The 16,954-nt window shown below is 39.6% G+C and overlaps 1 protein-coding gene across 1 annotated transcript in view; it reads left to right on the top strand.

Annotated features, from left to right (window-relative positions):
* The window catches only part of RELCH (RAB11 binding and LisH domain, coiled-coil and HEAT repeat containing), a 113,151-nt gene that overhangs the window by 84,536 nt on the left and 11,661 nt on the right, over positions 1–16,954 (top strand). The window contains exons 21-26 of the mRNA XM_075533139.1: positions 2,190–2,296; positions 4,994–5,093; positions 9,438–9,520; positions 10,321–10,384; positions 11,795–11,933; positions 15,124–15,240. Of these exons, the coding sequence (XP_075389254.1) occupies positions 2,190–2,296; positions 4,994–5,093; positions 9,438–9,520; positions 10,321–10,384; positions 11,795–11,933; positions 15,124–15,240 (610 nt within the window). The remainder of the gene's footprint in view (positions 1–2,189; positions 2,297–4,993; positions 5,094–9,437; positions 9,521–10,320; positions 10,385–11,794; positions 11,934–15,123; positions 15,241–16,954) is intronic.

Here is a 16,954-nt window from a genome sequence, read left to right as displayed (position 1 = left end):
AGGGGTCACAGTTGAAGGTCCTTGACAGAGTTTGAGAAAATGTGGAAGAAAATCCAAATTCATTAAAAAGATCAGACTTTCTGGTCTTAATAGACACTGGTGGGATTATGACTTTAGATACCCTTGAAGCTTAGAACTGAACACACTCCTGGAAACCACCCCATAGCCCCACAGGCAGACCCATAAAGTAAACAGTAACACCTCTGAGGAATGTGCTCCTGGAACAGCAACTGGACTAGACCAAAAGAGCAGCGTTTGCCCCAAAGTAGCATTTAGAAGACAAGAAGGCTAGACAAATGGGGAGCCCATGGTTGAAGTGGGGACAGTGCTGACACAGGGAGGGGATTGCAACCAGTGTCACAAACTAGACTCCATGTGAATTTGAGTAGGAAATTTGTTTAATAAACTTTCACCTAATTCACAATAAAAAATTCCAAAATACACAAGACAACGGAACTAAACCTACTGTCATTTCCAAGACTATGAATCTTCGCAAAAGCAGACTGCTATGTCTTTCTCCCATGGTGCCATTAATGGGCTTGAGCCTGGCCTTTTGATTGACAACTAAATGCTTGAACCATTGTGCCACTAGGGTTCCTTTGAAGATTAAAAGAAAAGGATTCAAAAAAACAAGAGATGCAACAATTAATTTTAATAATACTACATGAGGGGGTACCCCACCCCAAAATGGATTTTTCTCCCCAAAGCTATGTATTTAAATTTTTTTTAAACAACCTTTTCACCTTCAAAATACCCTCCATTACACTTAATACATTTGTCAAACCTGTGGTTCCATTCATGGAAACATTTTTCAGACTCATCAGTTTGGATGGCTGACAGCACCTTCCTCATTTTTTTCTTCACCTACTCTATGTTATCAATCCTTTCATGTCCCTCTACATTCATAGAAACAAATAGAAGTTGTACGGAGCAAGGTCAGATGAGTAAGGGTCCTGGGCCAAGAGATGCATGCTGGGTTTTTGTTTTTTTGCCAAAAACTGGCACACTGAGATGGCTACGTGAGCATTGTCGTGGTGGCGGAACCAGTCCCCCATCTGCCACAAATCAGGCCTTTTTTGTTGCACACTGTTATACAATTTTTTTCAGAACCTCTAAACAGAAAGCTTGATTAGCAGTCTAACCTGGTTAAATGAACTCCACATGCACTATGAGTCGACATTTTCATCCTTTTGGGAAGTTGACTGGTGTCCAAAATGAGGTTTGTCATCAATTGACATTTTACCTTGTTTGAAACAAGAAAACCACTCATACATACACTTGAGTTTTTCCCATAGAGCTGTCCTCTTAAGCTGTGTTCAACCTCACAACCGTTCTATAGCATTTTTCTCAAGCAAGAAGCAAAATTTCACAGCCACACATTGTACTCTTAAATCGTCCAACCCCCTAAAAAGGTTCAGAGCAAAGCTGCTTTTACAAAAAATTCACTGTGACCAGAGAGAACCTTCCCAGGCAACGCCACTGGGTGCACTAACTCAGAGTGAATTGCAAGGTGCTCACCTAGTGGGGAAAATGTGTACTAAGAAAGCTCCACCCACCCAGCACAATTCTGGGTACCCCCTCGTAGTTTATATTTCGTCAATCAGTCAGCCTTTCTCATCACAAGGATAATTTCTCACTGCAAAGATAATTTCTTGGAAATCCATGTTCTGTACCAAAGCTATCTTTTACGAGTTTGTAATGAACTTGTTAAAGCTAAAGTTCATGGAAATTAAAATGGGTTACGTAAATTAGAGTGGGTGCATATGCTTGTGTGCTACATCAGAACTCGCAGATAAAACTTTCTGCAAGGATGGAAATCCTTTACATGTGAGCTGTCCAAGAAGGGCGTCACTGATCACATGTGACTGATCTACAAGTACTTGAAGTTGTGGCTATTGCAACTAAGGAACTGGGGAAATTCCTGCATAGTTTTTATTTAAGTATTATATCTGCGTCAGCCTATAGTGGTCACCATATTGGACAGTGCAGTTCTAAACCAGAGTCAAGATATCCATTGTCGTTGAACAATTTTGATCATACATGTGCTTGGTAAATGTCTTTTAACTAAAATAGCTTCCAAATGAGTGTGCTTTCTTCTTAGTCACTAATGATTCCTGATGGCGGGTAATTACAATTTTCAGTTCTACCTGCTTGCTCAGAAACTCATCATTCATCCCTTTCCTCTGTAGGAAGAAGACCGAAAGCTGCTAGTGGGATTCTTAGAAGATGTCATGACTCTGCTTTCATTATCGCATGCTCCTCTGGATAGCCTGAAGGCTTCTTTTGTGGAACTGGGGTAAAAAAATACAGCTTAGAGTTCTATAACAGACCTATAAAGTTTATCATTTAGAATTATAGCATGTAAGGGTAACCTTACAAATACTGCTCCTGAGGTTCTGTTTTACACATGCACGGTTTATTCCAAACAGTGTGTTGAAGCATGGCTCCGCATGCAGTCAGTGGGTGTCTGCAGAACCATTCTCTCAAGTCACTCCCTTATCTCAGTCTTGTGAGAGTACCTTTTGAAAAAGGATACTTAAAAGACAGCATTGAACAAAAAGCTGATCTTCCCCAATGAAGATCATTTTGATGGAATGAATTGTAATTGGGGAACAAGTGTTGCATTTATCAGAGAGTAAGGTCCTGCTAAGACAATGACTTCCGGGCAGCTCTACTGGACCAGTTCACTTCAAGGCAGAGAGTCAGATCAGAGGGGTATGATGAGTTTTGGGGGATTCTCACTGGGTAATTCTAATAGATGTCCTCAAAGGATACGGGCCAATTTGACGGGCTTGTTATGAAGACGTTTAATGAAAATTAACAACTGCATTGGTGAGGAAAAGACCGGGAATGTTGTGCCACGGTTTCTTTTTCCCATCACCACAGTACCCCTCCTTGCCCCCATCCGCCCCACAGCCCTGATTTTTCCCCTTCAGACTTTTTGTTCCCCAAATGCAAAGAATATTTAAAAGGAACATGATTTGAGTTCCTTGATGCCAAGACTACCTTTGCCACAGTACAAATCAGAGTACAGAATGTTTGGGGGAAGATTTGGGGCAGTTTCCCAAAGTGAGTAACACTACCCCCTGGAGGGACGCTGGAACAATCCAAAATAAAAACCAACTCACTGCCATTGAGTCCATTCATGCTCACAGGTGCCTTGTATGTCAGGATACAAGTGCCCCCGTGAGTTTCCAAGACCGTTCTTGGGAGTAGAAAGCCACATCAGATTGCCGCAGAGCAGCTGGTGCTTTCGAACTGCTAACCTTGTAGTTAACAGCCCAACGAGCAACCAAGAACTTTCTAGGAAGACTGCAAAAGCAGATATACCTATACTTTATCCTGTATTCTGGGTTACAGCGCAAACGTTTTTACTTGCCAGAGGTTACTGAGCAAACAGTTTTTTGTGAAAAGGGGAGGCCGAATAAATGTGGAAGCCTATGGGTTAGATATGTGGAAACCCCACCTGCAAAAGTGTGGAGACCTAGCTGGAAATTGTGTCAAAAACGTTGGTGCCACATTTTTAAAAAATAAAAGCCTGATTTGGTAGCAATAAAATTTTCATTATTTTTCATTATTTCAAGGCTAGAAGATTTGAAAACTATTCCAAATCTCTAGGTCTTGTCCTGGTAGCCTAGTGGCTACGGGTTGGACAGCTTCAGTTCAAAACCACCAACCTTCTGGTGGAGAAAGAGGAGGCCTTCCACTCCCGTAAGCACTTGCTTTGTCCAAAACCCACAGGGAAGTCTGTCCTTCCTATAGAGTTGCTCTGAGTTGGAATTGACTTAATGAAAATGGGGTTGTTTTGTTTTATATTCTTCGATATGCTGCCTTATACTGGGGGGAAAGGAATTTGGAGACGTTAAAATCAAGTATAAATTGGAGGAAAATGGAATTTTCCAGAAATGGGAAAAGGAGCCCCCAGAGTGAAAGCCATCTCCTTGGGCTCCTTGTTTCACTCCTGTTTCCGTAGTCTTGCTGTCACTGCATTATCTGGCTGTGGGAGAAGTTTTCATTTCTCGCCTTACAGAAACTTCCCTCATGTATTGAGTAGTGATGCCATTTGGCATCTGAATAGGCTCCCCAGCCAGAGGATGTGAGTTGCTCTTAATGGACAATGCCCAACTGGGTGGTCTTTCTTTCTGTGCACGGTGGGGTGCTATGAGCCGGAAATGGTGACATCACCAACAGCAACAATCTGACATCATAGCATGTGTATTGCTTGAACAGATGCAGAAATTAATGTCCACAAAAGTTGTAACTGACCAATCTGACTTTTTTTTTTCCACACCAACAGCCTTACATCATTTATTGTTAAACTTGATTAGGAAGCAAAAAACCAAGGAATAAACCAGATTATTTGCCAATAGAAGTTCAAGTCATCAGATGGGGACAAAATTTGAGTCTGGGACAATGCGGCCATGCGTGCCACCCTTCAGGGGGCTCCTTACAGCCCCAGCTTGGTTCTTCTCCAATGTCTTCTCTTAGAGTTGTACCTGATTTTATTACCGGTTTTCATTCGAATCCATTGGGGAATGGGCCGATTCTGCTTCTGTTTCTTGGCCAGAAATCTCTTAATCCTGAAAGTCTTATGAGACGACATGGTGAAGTCGGAGCACCACCGCACTCGGGGTGGCAGAGAAACGGAGAGAGCAATCTGACTTTTTTTTGCCCATTGCTTTTTCCTTATATTTTTTCCCAGAGGAATTTGATTTTTCTATTTTGATTGTTTTAACTGTTAAGCTATAGAGTTGACATTTCTATCATAATTGTACATGCTAGAGAAGTTAAAAGTGTAATTTCTGAATATGGTAAAGTATATGGTTTTACAAAGTGACTTTTTCATCAAATATTATATACATAATTTAATAAAATACAGAACCAATCTATATATTTCCCAATATTTTTATCAATAATCATAAAAACAGTATTTTTCAATACACCACGAAGATATTGTACCCTTGATTTTTAACATTGACTTTTTTTCTTCCAGTGCAAATCCTGCCTATCATGAGTTACTGTTAACAGTTTTGTGGTATGGTGTTGTCCACACTTCAGCACTTGTTAGGTGTACTGCTGCTAGAATGTTTGAGGTATGTAAACAAATGCTTCTCTTGGTTCAGATGATGATTTTTTTTGGAAAAGATAGAGGGAATTTTTTTTAAAGGAAAAAAAACCCTACAAATCTTATGTGGATGTGTAGTATAGTTTACAGCATTCAACATTTTTTAGTTGTGTACTGGGATGTGGCAGAAATGTAATAATTTAACTTTATGTACTTAAAGAATGCTTTCTAGCTATATTGGTTCTTGAATGTTCCTCTTGATTTTTCCTCCCATTTCTATCTTATGTAAGTCTCTTTAGGTGCACCTCGTTGTTTAATGAAGTATATATAGCTAATGAAACAGTATAGGGTATCTTTTGAGTTGTAAAATATAATTGGATTCCTAAGTACTATATTGTAAGTAATGTTGTAAATACAGAAATACTTTAATTTCTTGATTTATGCTACTTTATTATTCCCTTACTATCATTCCCTTACTATCCTATCAGCCAAGGAAACGTCTAAATCTCAAAAGAAACTTCCATTGTTATCAGGAAGGAGGGTCCTTAGTCCCGATCCCCTTAGTTACTATGCATATTTGAGGGTTTTTCTCCTTTTTAAAATGATAAAGCAGGTCAAGGTGACTGCCCGGTCTAAAAGTTAACTTGCTGTTTAGTGCAGGTTCTACCAGGTTTACTAAAAGAGGGGCGTTTCCGTGAAAGATACCAAGCAGAGGTCTGTATCCAGCCCTAGTCTCACCCCTCCCCGCAGGAGCTCTGCAGCATAGTAGTGGATTTCAAGCTGCGCTGCACACTGCAGAGCCAGCCACTCTGCAAGAGAAAGAGATGAGGCTTTGTGCTCGCATGAAGATCTACAGCCTTGGAAACCAGGAAGGCACTTGTCTGCCCTATAGGGTGGTCGCTTTGAGTCAGAAATGACTTGATGGCAGTGAGTGAGATCTCCACACACACGCCCCCAACAGGCATCCTTTTAAATGCTGGGCTATTTCTTTAGCACAGTCTCTTCTTAGAATGTTCTTCTGAGACCACAAGAGCTGTCTCTTTCTCTTCAACTCTGTTTCTGAACTGTGTGTCTATACTGGTGAAGCAGACCATGGGGGTAAGTCTAACGTACATAGAGATGCCTCGTTCTCCCTTTGTGCTTTCCGTTTTTGCCTTATCTCTCCTGTGTGGCTCTCACTGGTCTGGGTTTCTGTCTGCTGCCTGTGTCTGGAAATGTACCTGTGCCTCAGTGGTTTTTAGCAGGCTCACAGGTTGAATGTGAACAGCCTAGTCCACTTGAGGAGGCTCGTTTCCATGTTTCTCAAAACCATTCATGACCAAAAATTTCACTGCGCAGATGAAAGTAAAAGTGACACATGGGAAGAATCAAAGTTCCTTTTTTGTCAGTGATCTGTTACTTTAAAATTGTATTAAAATAGTAATTATAGTTTACAATATTTCTTTTGTTACTAATACTGATATTTAGTGTCATGCCTGCTTCCTAAAAGATGAGTTCATTCTAAATAAAAACATACAAAACTAAGGCAAAAGAAGGAAAAACGAAAGAATAAAAAGAAGAAAGTAAGAAATATAGAGACCACTAAGGTCCGACGAAATAAGTACTGAAATTGAACATTAATTTAGCTGAGTTGCCAAATGACAGTAAGTACCTAAGGGGAAACTCAATTGGTCATGTTATTGTCATTGTTCAATAAAAGACAATACAGTGCTACTTTTTGAAGTAGCCAATTACTGGAAGTTTATTTCTGAGAGTTTTATCATCTAACTGCTAGTGTGACTGAGTGAATTTTTATAAAAAATACAGAAAGGTTTTTCAGCTTCTCTTATGTCAGACATGAGGAAACAGAGGTAGCTTCATATCACACCTCAATGGAAACTTGAACTTTAGGCGTGTGTAACTGAGTTTCTGAGCTTGCTCTGCTACTACTGCGACCTATGAAAGAAACTCTGGCCAATTTACTATGCTTCTCTTAGCCTCAGTTCCTTCATCTGTTAAAGCATTGATAAATAAGTGTACTTAACTTCATACGGTTTTAAAGGTCTAGACATCAGTTTGGGGTAAAATGCTCAGAAGCGTGTTGCTGTGGCTAAGTGCTAGTACGGCGGTCGTAGTGGCTGTGTACAGCAGAACCAACCATGGCCTGGCCCTGCACCTTCTTCACAGTGGTTTTGTTGGACCCCCTGCATCTATCCAACTCCTCAAGGGGCTTTCTCTGTTTCACTGTCCTTCTCCCTTACCAACGTGACATCCTATTCCAGGGACTGGTCTCTCTTGATAACATATCCAGAGTACTTGAGATGAAATACTGCCATTGGGCCTGTAATCATTTGTAGTTCTTAAATACATGCTTTGTTTTGTTTTCCACCTTACTAAAGTAAATTTAGAAAGACCAAAGCAATAAGCATATGCTGTGTTTCTTAAATTATCTGGGTTTTGTTTGTTTGGGTTAATAATTTTTGCTAAACCAAAATAGACTTTTTAAGATAGACTTGACTGATTCAGATTTAAGCTTTGTTATTCATAAAATGATACACACAGCAGAAAGTGTGTTTTTAAATTAATCGAGGTAATAATAAATTTGGAATATCAATAAAGAATAGCACACCCAAATACTTTTTTTGACAGTGAGATATTTGTCCTTCCCTGCCCCTGTTTCCTTCTACCCAACCTCTGCAATGAGAGTACTGTTGTTGTTAAGTGGTAACCCCTTAAAGCAAAGTGGTTATTGCTTCAGGGCAGTCAAGTCGGTCCTCACTTAGCTTGACCCCCGTGAAGCAGAGCTGCCCTATGCCGTCATGGAAGCAGCAGATCAAAACCAATGGATGGGTTCACACCGCCAACCTTCGGTTAGCAGCTCGCCCTTAACCACTGCGCCGCAAAGCTCCTTTGCAAAATTACAATATGTGTTCTCTGTGCTCGTGTCCTGTAGGAAGAAAGTCTTAGCACGTGCACAGTGATGAGTTTGTGTTAGTAACAATCTCACGGCATCTTAGATTTCCTGTGCGGACTAGCTGCATTCCAGGTGAGCAGTCTGATTAAAGTGTGCTTATATTCCAAAATTGAGACTGTAAGATTAGAGGGGGGTTACCCTTCTCACAAACCTTTATAAAAACAAAAGGTATTAGAATGACAACGATATATGTATTAAATCTCAACTAATAATTTTTAAAGGCATGTTTAGTTTTCTATTACAATGTAGGGTTGATTGCAGAATGAATCATTTTTATGTATGAGTTCTAGAGATACATCTATCTAAATTATAGACTTTGTGTTTGTTTTAAAATGTATTTGTGCTTTTAGAGAAGTGTATAACACAACTATCCATAAAATGTCACCTGTGGCCCAATCAAAAACTCAAACATTGAACAATGTCTTTTTCCCAAATACACAACAAATCTCATAAGCTTGGAGTGGTCATGATAGTGATATAGTTATTATTTATTGAGGCGCTCTAGTGATGCAGCGGTGAAGCCCTCAGTTGCTAACCCAAAGGTCTGCAGTTTGAACCCAGCAGCAGCTCTGCAGAGCAACGTGGCAGCCTGCTTCCATGAAGATTGCAGCCTTACAAGCCCTGTGGCTCGCTATGAGTCAGAATCACTGTGACATTGCATCATTTCCTGAGTGCCAGTCTTTGTCAGATGCCTTGTTAGTACAAGTTCATAGGATGGCAATCCTTGAAGGTAGATGAGAGCGCCACCATTTTCAAATGCCATGTACCTAAAGCCACTAGTGAGTGGGCTAGTAAGCGGGAAGCTGGGTACCTAAGGCCAGGTCAGATTCCCAGTGTGGTACTCCCCGCCCCCAACCAGGCTGCACTGTATCTCTAAACCTCTAAAGAGAGCTCTCCTTGCTCTGAACTACTGAAGGTTGACCCATGTGTCTGATCCTTTAACTTGCTATGGAACCATCACCAACAGTTTCGTGACAGCATCTAGCCATTTGAGTTTGGTTATAAACAGTCCAGTTTGGACCTTGTTGGTCATAGTCAAATCACCCCAGGCTGGCATAGGGAATTTTAACTGTGGAGCCTGTTATGTGCCTTCTTTTTAGCCCCTTAAAAAACAACAGGCAGTGTCCTCTTTGAAAATGCCTTCGTTTTCATGGCACCGGTGCAGACTATGACCAGAAGGACAAATTGCCACTGAAATGGCAACCCACTCGATTTTTGTAGACTGCTAGACTATTCAAGCTTTATTTCCTCCTCAGCATTCTCTGCTTGTGTGGAACACGCTAGTAGCAATATTTGCTTAGCTTCTAATTTTGGTTTTGCTTTGTGTTTTCTCTCTCGTGGCCGTGCCTATCTCCTTCCCACGGCACTGTCTGCCCTTTCCGTGCATCTCCCGTGACTCCCCCTGCGCCGACCCATCAGCTGTTGGTGAAGGGGGTGAATGAGACTCTGGTAGCTCAGAGGGTGGTTCCTGCTCTCATTACTCTCTCCAGTGACCCTGAAATGTAAGTGCCCTGCCTGCCTTTGACATTCAGCATCCCTCTCATAAGTTGTCTGTCAAGAAATAACCATCAGCTTTTAAACTCAAAATTCTCAAAAAGGAGCATTGGATTATGCGTTCTTGATTTTAAAATGAATCACGTTTAGTATTCATCTTAACTTTTTGTAAACGGCAACCCACACAGTGTCCCTAATTTAGAGAACCATGTATTTATTGAAGGGGAGAAAAAAGATAAAAATAATACTAGACATCAATAAACACTTCCAAATTGGAAACGCTGCTGATGGTCTGTTTCTTTTAAGCCAAGAAGGGACGCTCTGCTAACCTCACTAACAGGTTGGATCGTAAGTGTAGTAGCATGAACCGGATGCCTAACCTCTTCATGTCTCATGTGGGTGTTGAACCAAGAAAGGCCAGTGAGTCTGCCTGCCCATCCTCAGTCACAGCTAACCCAGTTCTCATTCCAGTTTACCAAACCATTTTTTATTGCATGTTGACTGGTTTGCAGCTGACTCTTCGAGGCATGAGTGAAGCGTTAGTTGACAAGCGGGTTGCTCCGGCCCTTGTTACCTTGTCCAGTGATCCAGAATTGTGAGTTTCACAGACTGCGACCTTAAGTTATCCTGTCTGTCTTTATGAGCATTCTTCTTGGTTTGCTTTTTTTGTTTTTTGTTTTTAATTTTGTCATTGCTAGAGACTAATACAATATACTTATCCTGTACTTATTTTGGTATATATTTTAATAATAGTCACTTTTCATCCAAAAGAAAGTTTCAGTTTCTTAATTTTTTTCTGTTCTCCCAGCTCTGTCAGGATTGCCACAATCCCGGCCTTTGGCACCATTATGGAAACAGTGATTCAAAGAGAGGTAGGAAATTATTGAAATGGCTTTCTGCATGCTCCTGCGAGTGCTGAGTGAATCCTGTCGTTTCATTTTATTTTCTAGTTAGTTGTGGGCCACAGGAGACTCGATATTTGAAAACATGATAAACCTAACCCAAAAGTGTTTCCATATCCTGAGGACTGTCTAGTCATTCTTAATTAGAAAATCTGGCCTAACCCTCAGATGATCTGTTTTTAGCCAAGAAGGTCATTTGATCCTTCAAACTAGACCCAGCCCCAGAGCCCGCTGATGTCCAGTAGATTTTTGGGGGCAGACTACAGAAATTCCTGAAAGCAGGCTTCACAGATTTGAAGGCACAAATGTATCTCAGTTTCACAAATAGAATGGTAGCTGTGTCCTTCAGCTCAGGCTCCGGAAACCCTCTGGTGGACAGAGCAGATCTCCCTGTGGTCTCCAAGCTCTCCCTCCCTAAGATCCTGTCTTGATGCTGAAACTGTGACTTCATTTCGGGATTATTAAGTTCCATCAGCAACATAACTGCAAGCTTCAGTTCAAAGTTGATAGACAATTCATTCTTTGTTATCAAATTATACTTGTCCTTACTAAAATGAGAAGCCCTATAGATTTTAAAATAAATTATTATTTATATTTATGGTCACTTCAACAAATAAACTAAGCTTTTCATTTGACAGTGAACATGATGCTATTTTAAATTTTTCCTCTGCCACAGAGAGTTAAGAATCACAAAAAAAACTGTATGGATTGTGGTAAAAGTTATATGAGCCCCCAATAAAATGAATTTTTTAATCACAAAAAACTAATTGATACAAAAATTAAACAGCTGTGTTAGCAATAGAAAGAAATGTTTCCCATTTGTCCCCTGAAATATCTCACTGGTGAAGCAACATAGAAGAGCCCAACATTCTGCTAAGCTTGCAATCTTGGCAGAATTTCAACATGTTCTTAAATCTTAAAATAAAAATGTCTTTTAAGGAAATGTGAGTAAGATGTAACTCATTGATGACTCATTGCTTTCAGAAGGTGAATACTCTGTTAGCTCACACTGTGTGTTAACAATTGTAATTCAGTGACAGGCTCATCATTCTCTTATCTCCTTCTCACTAAATATTGTGAAAGTTTCGCATTTGTTTTTACAATTTATCAGGGAGTATTTATATTTTCTAAGCTCTCCTCACCCACCAAAAAAGAAAAAGGGAATCTTTAAGAATTCATAAGCATGCACAAAGGTGTGAAAGCTTTTTGGAACCCAGAAGATTAAATAATTACTCATGTCACTCCAAACTTCGAATATCATGTTGATATAAATTGTTTGAATTCACAGTCACAAGCCGGGTTTAATGTGTACCTTTCCCTTTAACAGCTGTACTCATTTTTAATGTGTTACAAAATCACTGCATATTGTTTCATTTTAAGTTGCTGGAAAGGGTGAAAATGCAGCTAGCATCTTTCTTGGAAGACCCTCAGTATCAAGACCAGCATGCTTTGCATACAGAGATCATAAAAACATTTGGGAGAGTTGGGCCAAATGCTGAACCCCGATTTCGAGATGAGTGTAAGTTACATTTACCTTTCTTTTTTTCCCTCTGGATTATAAGATGAAAGTAAGAAGCCTTTCTGAGGATGTCAAGTGTTAGAATTGGGCTGTACTTTTTTCTTAAAGGCTGAAAGTGAGACAAGTAGATTATTTGTAAATTGATCAGTATTATCAGGGAGTGAATAATACGCTTTCTTATTCATCTTACCGATTGTTATAAAACATAAAAGTCATTTTTAAAACACATCTTATTATCTCTTTATCTCTTAATTGTATTGCGCTACCTCATTACATCCTATTATCTAACTTTAAAAAAAAATTTGCTTCTACATATGTTCTTTTTAAAATGTGTGTTTTTCCCTACTTATCTTGCCATTAAGCTTTTGATCCATTACTTTATGTTTCAGTCACAGCCTGTGGTTCTGCTACCTGACCCTTTGTCCTCTAAAGCAGCGGTTCAAACTGTGGGTGGCGGTGGAACGACCCTTTCACAGGGGTCGCCCGATTCATAACAGTAGCAAAAATTACAGTAATGAAGCAGCAACGAAAATAATTTTATGGTTAGGGGGTCACCACAACCTGAGGACCTGTGTTACAGGGTCGAGGCATTAGGAAGGTTGAGAACTCCTGCTCTGAAGCATATTTTCTCATCTCGGTAGTATCTTTTCTACTTTGGTTCTTAACCTTCTGTGCATGTTTTCTACGGGCCGCATGCAAACCCCCAGTGATTGTTACTCCTACAGTCCAACCGCTACCGCTCTTCTCTTCTAGCCCTTGTATTTTTCCGTGATTTCACTTGTTCTCCCAAGGGCCACCATCTGGTTTCTAGTAAAAAACTGGATTCTCCAGCAAATGAGATACTGCATAGCCAGCCTAAAACTGTCTCTCTTCATTTTAAATATTATAATATCAACAACAACAAAAATAGTAAGTCAGGATTTGGACTATAGTGTCTTCAAAGGTCTGTGTGCATCATGGACACATACTGAGCTACAGAAACACAACTGTGCGATTCTTTTCCACTGGGCAAAAGGTGTTGAAATAGCAACACTTTTAGTTAATTGGCCAACCAAAAGAAAAATGTTTGTTGTTTTAGCTCTCAACAGGGAGAGTCCCACATGTTGTAACATCAGATGTACAGGTGTTCCTAGTACAAGTTCTGAGGGTGCTTTGACGGTGTTGAGGCTGTAATAGCTGAGAGGCAAGGAGAATAAGCTTTGGCTCGTGGATCTTGAAGCCATGGGCTAAATAGGCAATGAACCTTCATTATCAATCAAGTTGCTGAGTTAATCCTGCTCCAGGGCATGAGGCAGCCTCTTCATGTTCAGAGAAAAGAAAGATTGATGACCTTCCAGGAAGGTTCAGTCTGGGTTGGTAAAGGCTCTGCTCCAATTGTTTCACTCTATCCATGGAGTCTTGTGCTCTAAAGAATTCTGGGGCCATGGTTGTTTTTCAAATCATACACAGTATAGATATTTTAGCATCTTTACCTAGAACTTCCAAGAACCACTGAGAACAGTGCTCTGTTTTATTTGACAGTTTGGTTTGTAGAGTAGATGATCAGCTATTATTAAATTTACAGTAGAGAAAGGAATAGTCTCCTCATCATGGCGCTACAATAACAGGTGAAGGCTGCTTGGGGGAAATTGGCACAGCTAAAATTTTATTATTGTGACAGAATTAATTCTTTTGCACTTGCTACCCAATCAAGTGGCTTCTTTTTTGCTTTAAAACATATAGTAGGAATATAATGCCCCTTTGCAATAGGATTAATGATCATTAAAGTACAGCTTGGATCAAAAACACTGTTAATCCAAACACCAATTAGAATTTGGTTCTTTGGTTAAAGGTCATGGTTTCATGGGAAATCCCAGTTAATTGGCCTAGTACCATGTTTTATTCAGCCTGCTAGTTTATTGCATCGCCTGGGATCTTGTAAGCTTGTAAGTGGTCATCCAAAGTACAATTGGTCTCTGTTCATCTGGACCAACTGAGGTAGGAGAGTTAGAAATAGGTGTGGGAAGTGCAATGTGTGACTGCTTGCCTCCATAAACACAACTGCCTCCTTTGCCATGAGACCAGAACTGGATGGTGCCAACTACCGTTACTAAGCATTTTGATCAAAGAATTAAAAATTCTGGTCCAAGAGGGAAAATACAGAATAGAGTTTCAACTTCCTGTGGATTCCAGATTTTTCTGGAGCCGTGAATCCAGTAAAGAACCCAAAGCTGTCACCATGAGACAGTCTTTAAACCTTAAACCCAAAACACTTGGAAGTCTTCTTAAGTCAGACCATTAGTTTAATTTAACTAGTAAAATTAAACAAATCTGCCTTGAGTATCGTGCTCTTTTAAAAACTCTGTGGGATCTTGAAAGATTAGATGGGAAACTCAGGGGGCAGTGAGTTTTTGTTCATGGAAAAGAAGCAGCTCGGAAAAGGACTATGAGAATGCGTGCACACTCAAAGAATGTGATCCGTATTGTTGAGTCACACACCTCGGCGCTGTTGCACTGTTCTCCAGGGTACGTGCTCAACCACAACAAAATAACTGTAAGAACAAGGATGTTGAATGCTAACCATCTGTTTGAAAGTATGGAGCGGCATCAGTGAATAGACTTACATTTGTGCTGTAATGGGCTTCACAAATTTCATGGAGAAATGAAGTGAAAAGATAATGGAACTCTTCCATAAAGTTTTTGAAGCTCCTTCACATTTCTTAACCCAAAAAGGGGACAGTGGTTATATCTTAATGGCCCTTCTCCTTCATGTTTCTTAGTTAGAGGAGCACCTTTTGGCTTTGTTTGTACTGCAGCGGCCCATTGTTTACTGCAGAGCTTTAGTCGGTTATTGCTCATTTTCACTCTTGCTTTGGAAGGCTGCAAATATTCAGCCATGCTTGGAGATCCTAAAGTGATAACACTCCATTCGAGACCGGGTTTTTTTCCTGAACTCCTTATTTCTGGTTTAAACCCTTATGCAAAGGGATGGCAAGATTGCCTGTACTGAAGCTATTGCTTCTACCCCAGAATGCTCTTTGTAAGGTTTCTGAAATGGTTTAAAAGAACAGCATGTGGAAATTTGGTTTTTAATCATCCAGAATTAAGATAAAATTTTCTAAATTAAATTGATTTTTAAAAATCTTAGTGTTTTCTTTGCATGCATTAGATAAAAAAAATGTAACCATTTATTTGTTTTTCTCCCCCCTAGTTGTTATACCACATTTGCATAAGTTAGCCTTGGTGAACAATTTACAGATCGTGGACTCTAAAAGACTGGATATTGCTACCCATCTTTTTGAAGCCTACAGCGCACTTTCCTGTTGTTGTATCCTTGCTGGCTAATGTGTATATTTGTTACATAGCAGGCGTACAGTGGACTTCAATGTTAAAGAGTGAGAAATCAAATTTTGGTGGTCAGTTCCTTTAAGTAAGGATTGTGGGAAAATTAAATTGAGGATTGATTTCACACACACCCTTGTTCTAGTCATCACATAATTTGAAAAAAAAAATGTCTTTAAATCCTCCATGCCTATGTGTCCAATCATTTTGAAAATATTGGTGGAATTCTTAGATGTGTTACCTATATTAATAATAGAACCAGGCAAGAAATAGAAGGCAGAATGAGTTATAGCTCAGACATCTGTTAATCAAGGTGAAAACCTTATATGTGCTCTGGCACTTAGATTTTTAAATGAATGTTTAACCATCAGTGTTCAGTAGAGGACTATGAATATTTCTTACCAAGATACCACACATTGGAAAACCAAAAGGCATACTTAGGTAACCTCATTAATGATCGAAAGCTTAGAGAGGATCCTCTGGCCTTTGTCAACGACTCTACTTTAGAAGCGAAGTGATTAAGGTTTGAAGACACTGCTGACTTCACTGTTTTTATAGCTAAAGAAAAGTGGACTAGAACAAAACTGTTAGCCAGTTAAAGGTTCTCTTTACAATCCTGTGGGCGCCGTAGAAGAAGAATACAAGTAAGAAAGGGAGTAGAAATAAAGATGAGCAGTGACCATTACTCCCTTCCCTCCCTGCAAAATGAACTCCAACTTAAAAAGCACCAGGGGAAATAAAAGAATGAAGGGTTAAAAATTATAAAAGTACGTGCAAGACTGTTATAATTACAGCTAGCAGACAGTTATAATTAAGACATTAGAAAGTAATGCTGGGGAGAGGTTCTGAGTGATTCTCAGGAAAGTAGAGGACAAACAAAAAGCTTCAGGGTGGCAGTTATGGCTTCACGTCGGTGTATACCACTTCAGAACAGTCGGCAGGGCTAACAGGTCGTCTTTAGTAAGAAAGTTTACGTTGCACGAATAAATCACACAGAATAAAACAGTCGGGTTATATGATAAGAGCTATTTGATCTTCTTGACATAGTAAAACTTGAGATTGCATGCATACATAGAGTAGAACATTTAATTTTAGGAATCTACGAATGACCTAGTCAAATGACAATATTATAAAATAGATTATAAATTAGGCAGATGCAACATGTTTTAATAATTGCATACTTAAGCTATCCAGATATCTGTATGTTTTAACTTCACAAAAAGCAGAACTTACTATCTGATTTTTTTTTAATCTATCCTCTTGGCATTTTCAACTTGGAGAAAATAGAGGAAGCCACAAAAAAAGGAACTGATACTCTGAATTATCAAGGCAGAACTCTTTGGTAATGGGGAAGTGATAGGACCCGTGTAAGAAAGTCATAATGACCATTTGAAGTTTGCAGTCTCAAAGAAAAAAGCATTGGTGTATTTATACATGTTCCCTGGACTTTAGGGAAATAGATGTTTAAAACTTAAGCAAAAGTTACGTATAATCTTACATAGCAGGAGAGGTTCTAAAAAATAGGTGAAAATGTAAAAGTCAGAAGGTCATAAATTTTAAGTTTTGTAAAATCCTATCATCCACGTGGGAAAAGCAATGGTTTCTAAAGAAGCATCGATGTTTATAGTGAAGGAATGGGTTTGTGTGTTCAGACGGGCGCAGACAAAAGGCTATGCACAAATACAGTAAGGGGAAGACCT

This window comes from Tenrec ecaudatus, chromosome 15 (genome assembly GCF_050624435.1).
Source record: "Tenrec ecaudatus isolate mTenEca1 chromosome 15, mTenEca1.hap1, whole genome shotgun sequence".
NCBI classification, from domain to species: domain Eukaryota; kingdom Metazoa; phylum Chordata; class Mammalia; order Afrosoricida; family Tenrecidae; genus Tenrec; species Tenrec ecaudatus.
This window is presented reverse-complemented; position numbering and strand designations above follow the sequence as displayed.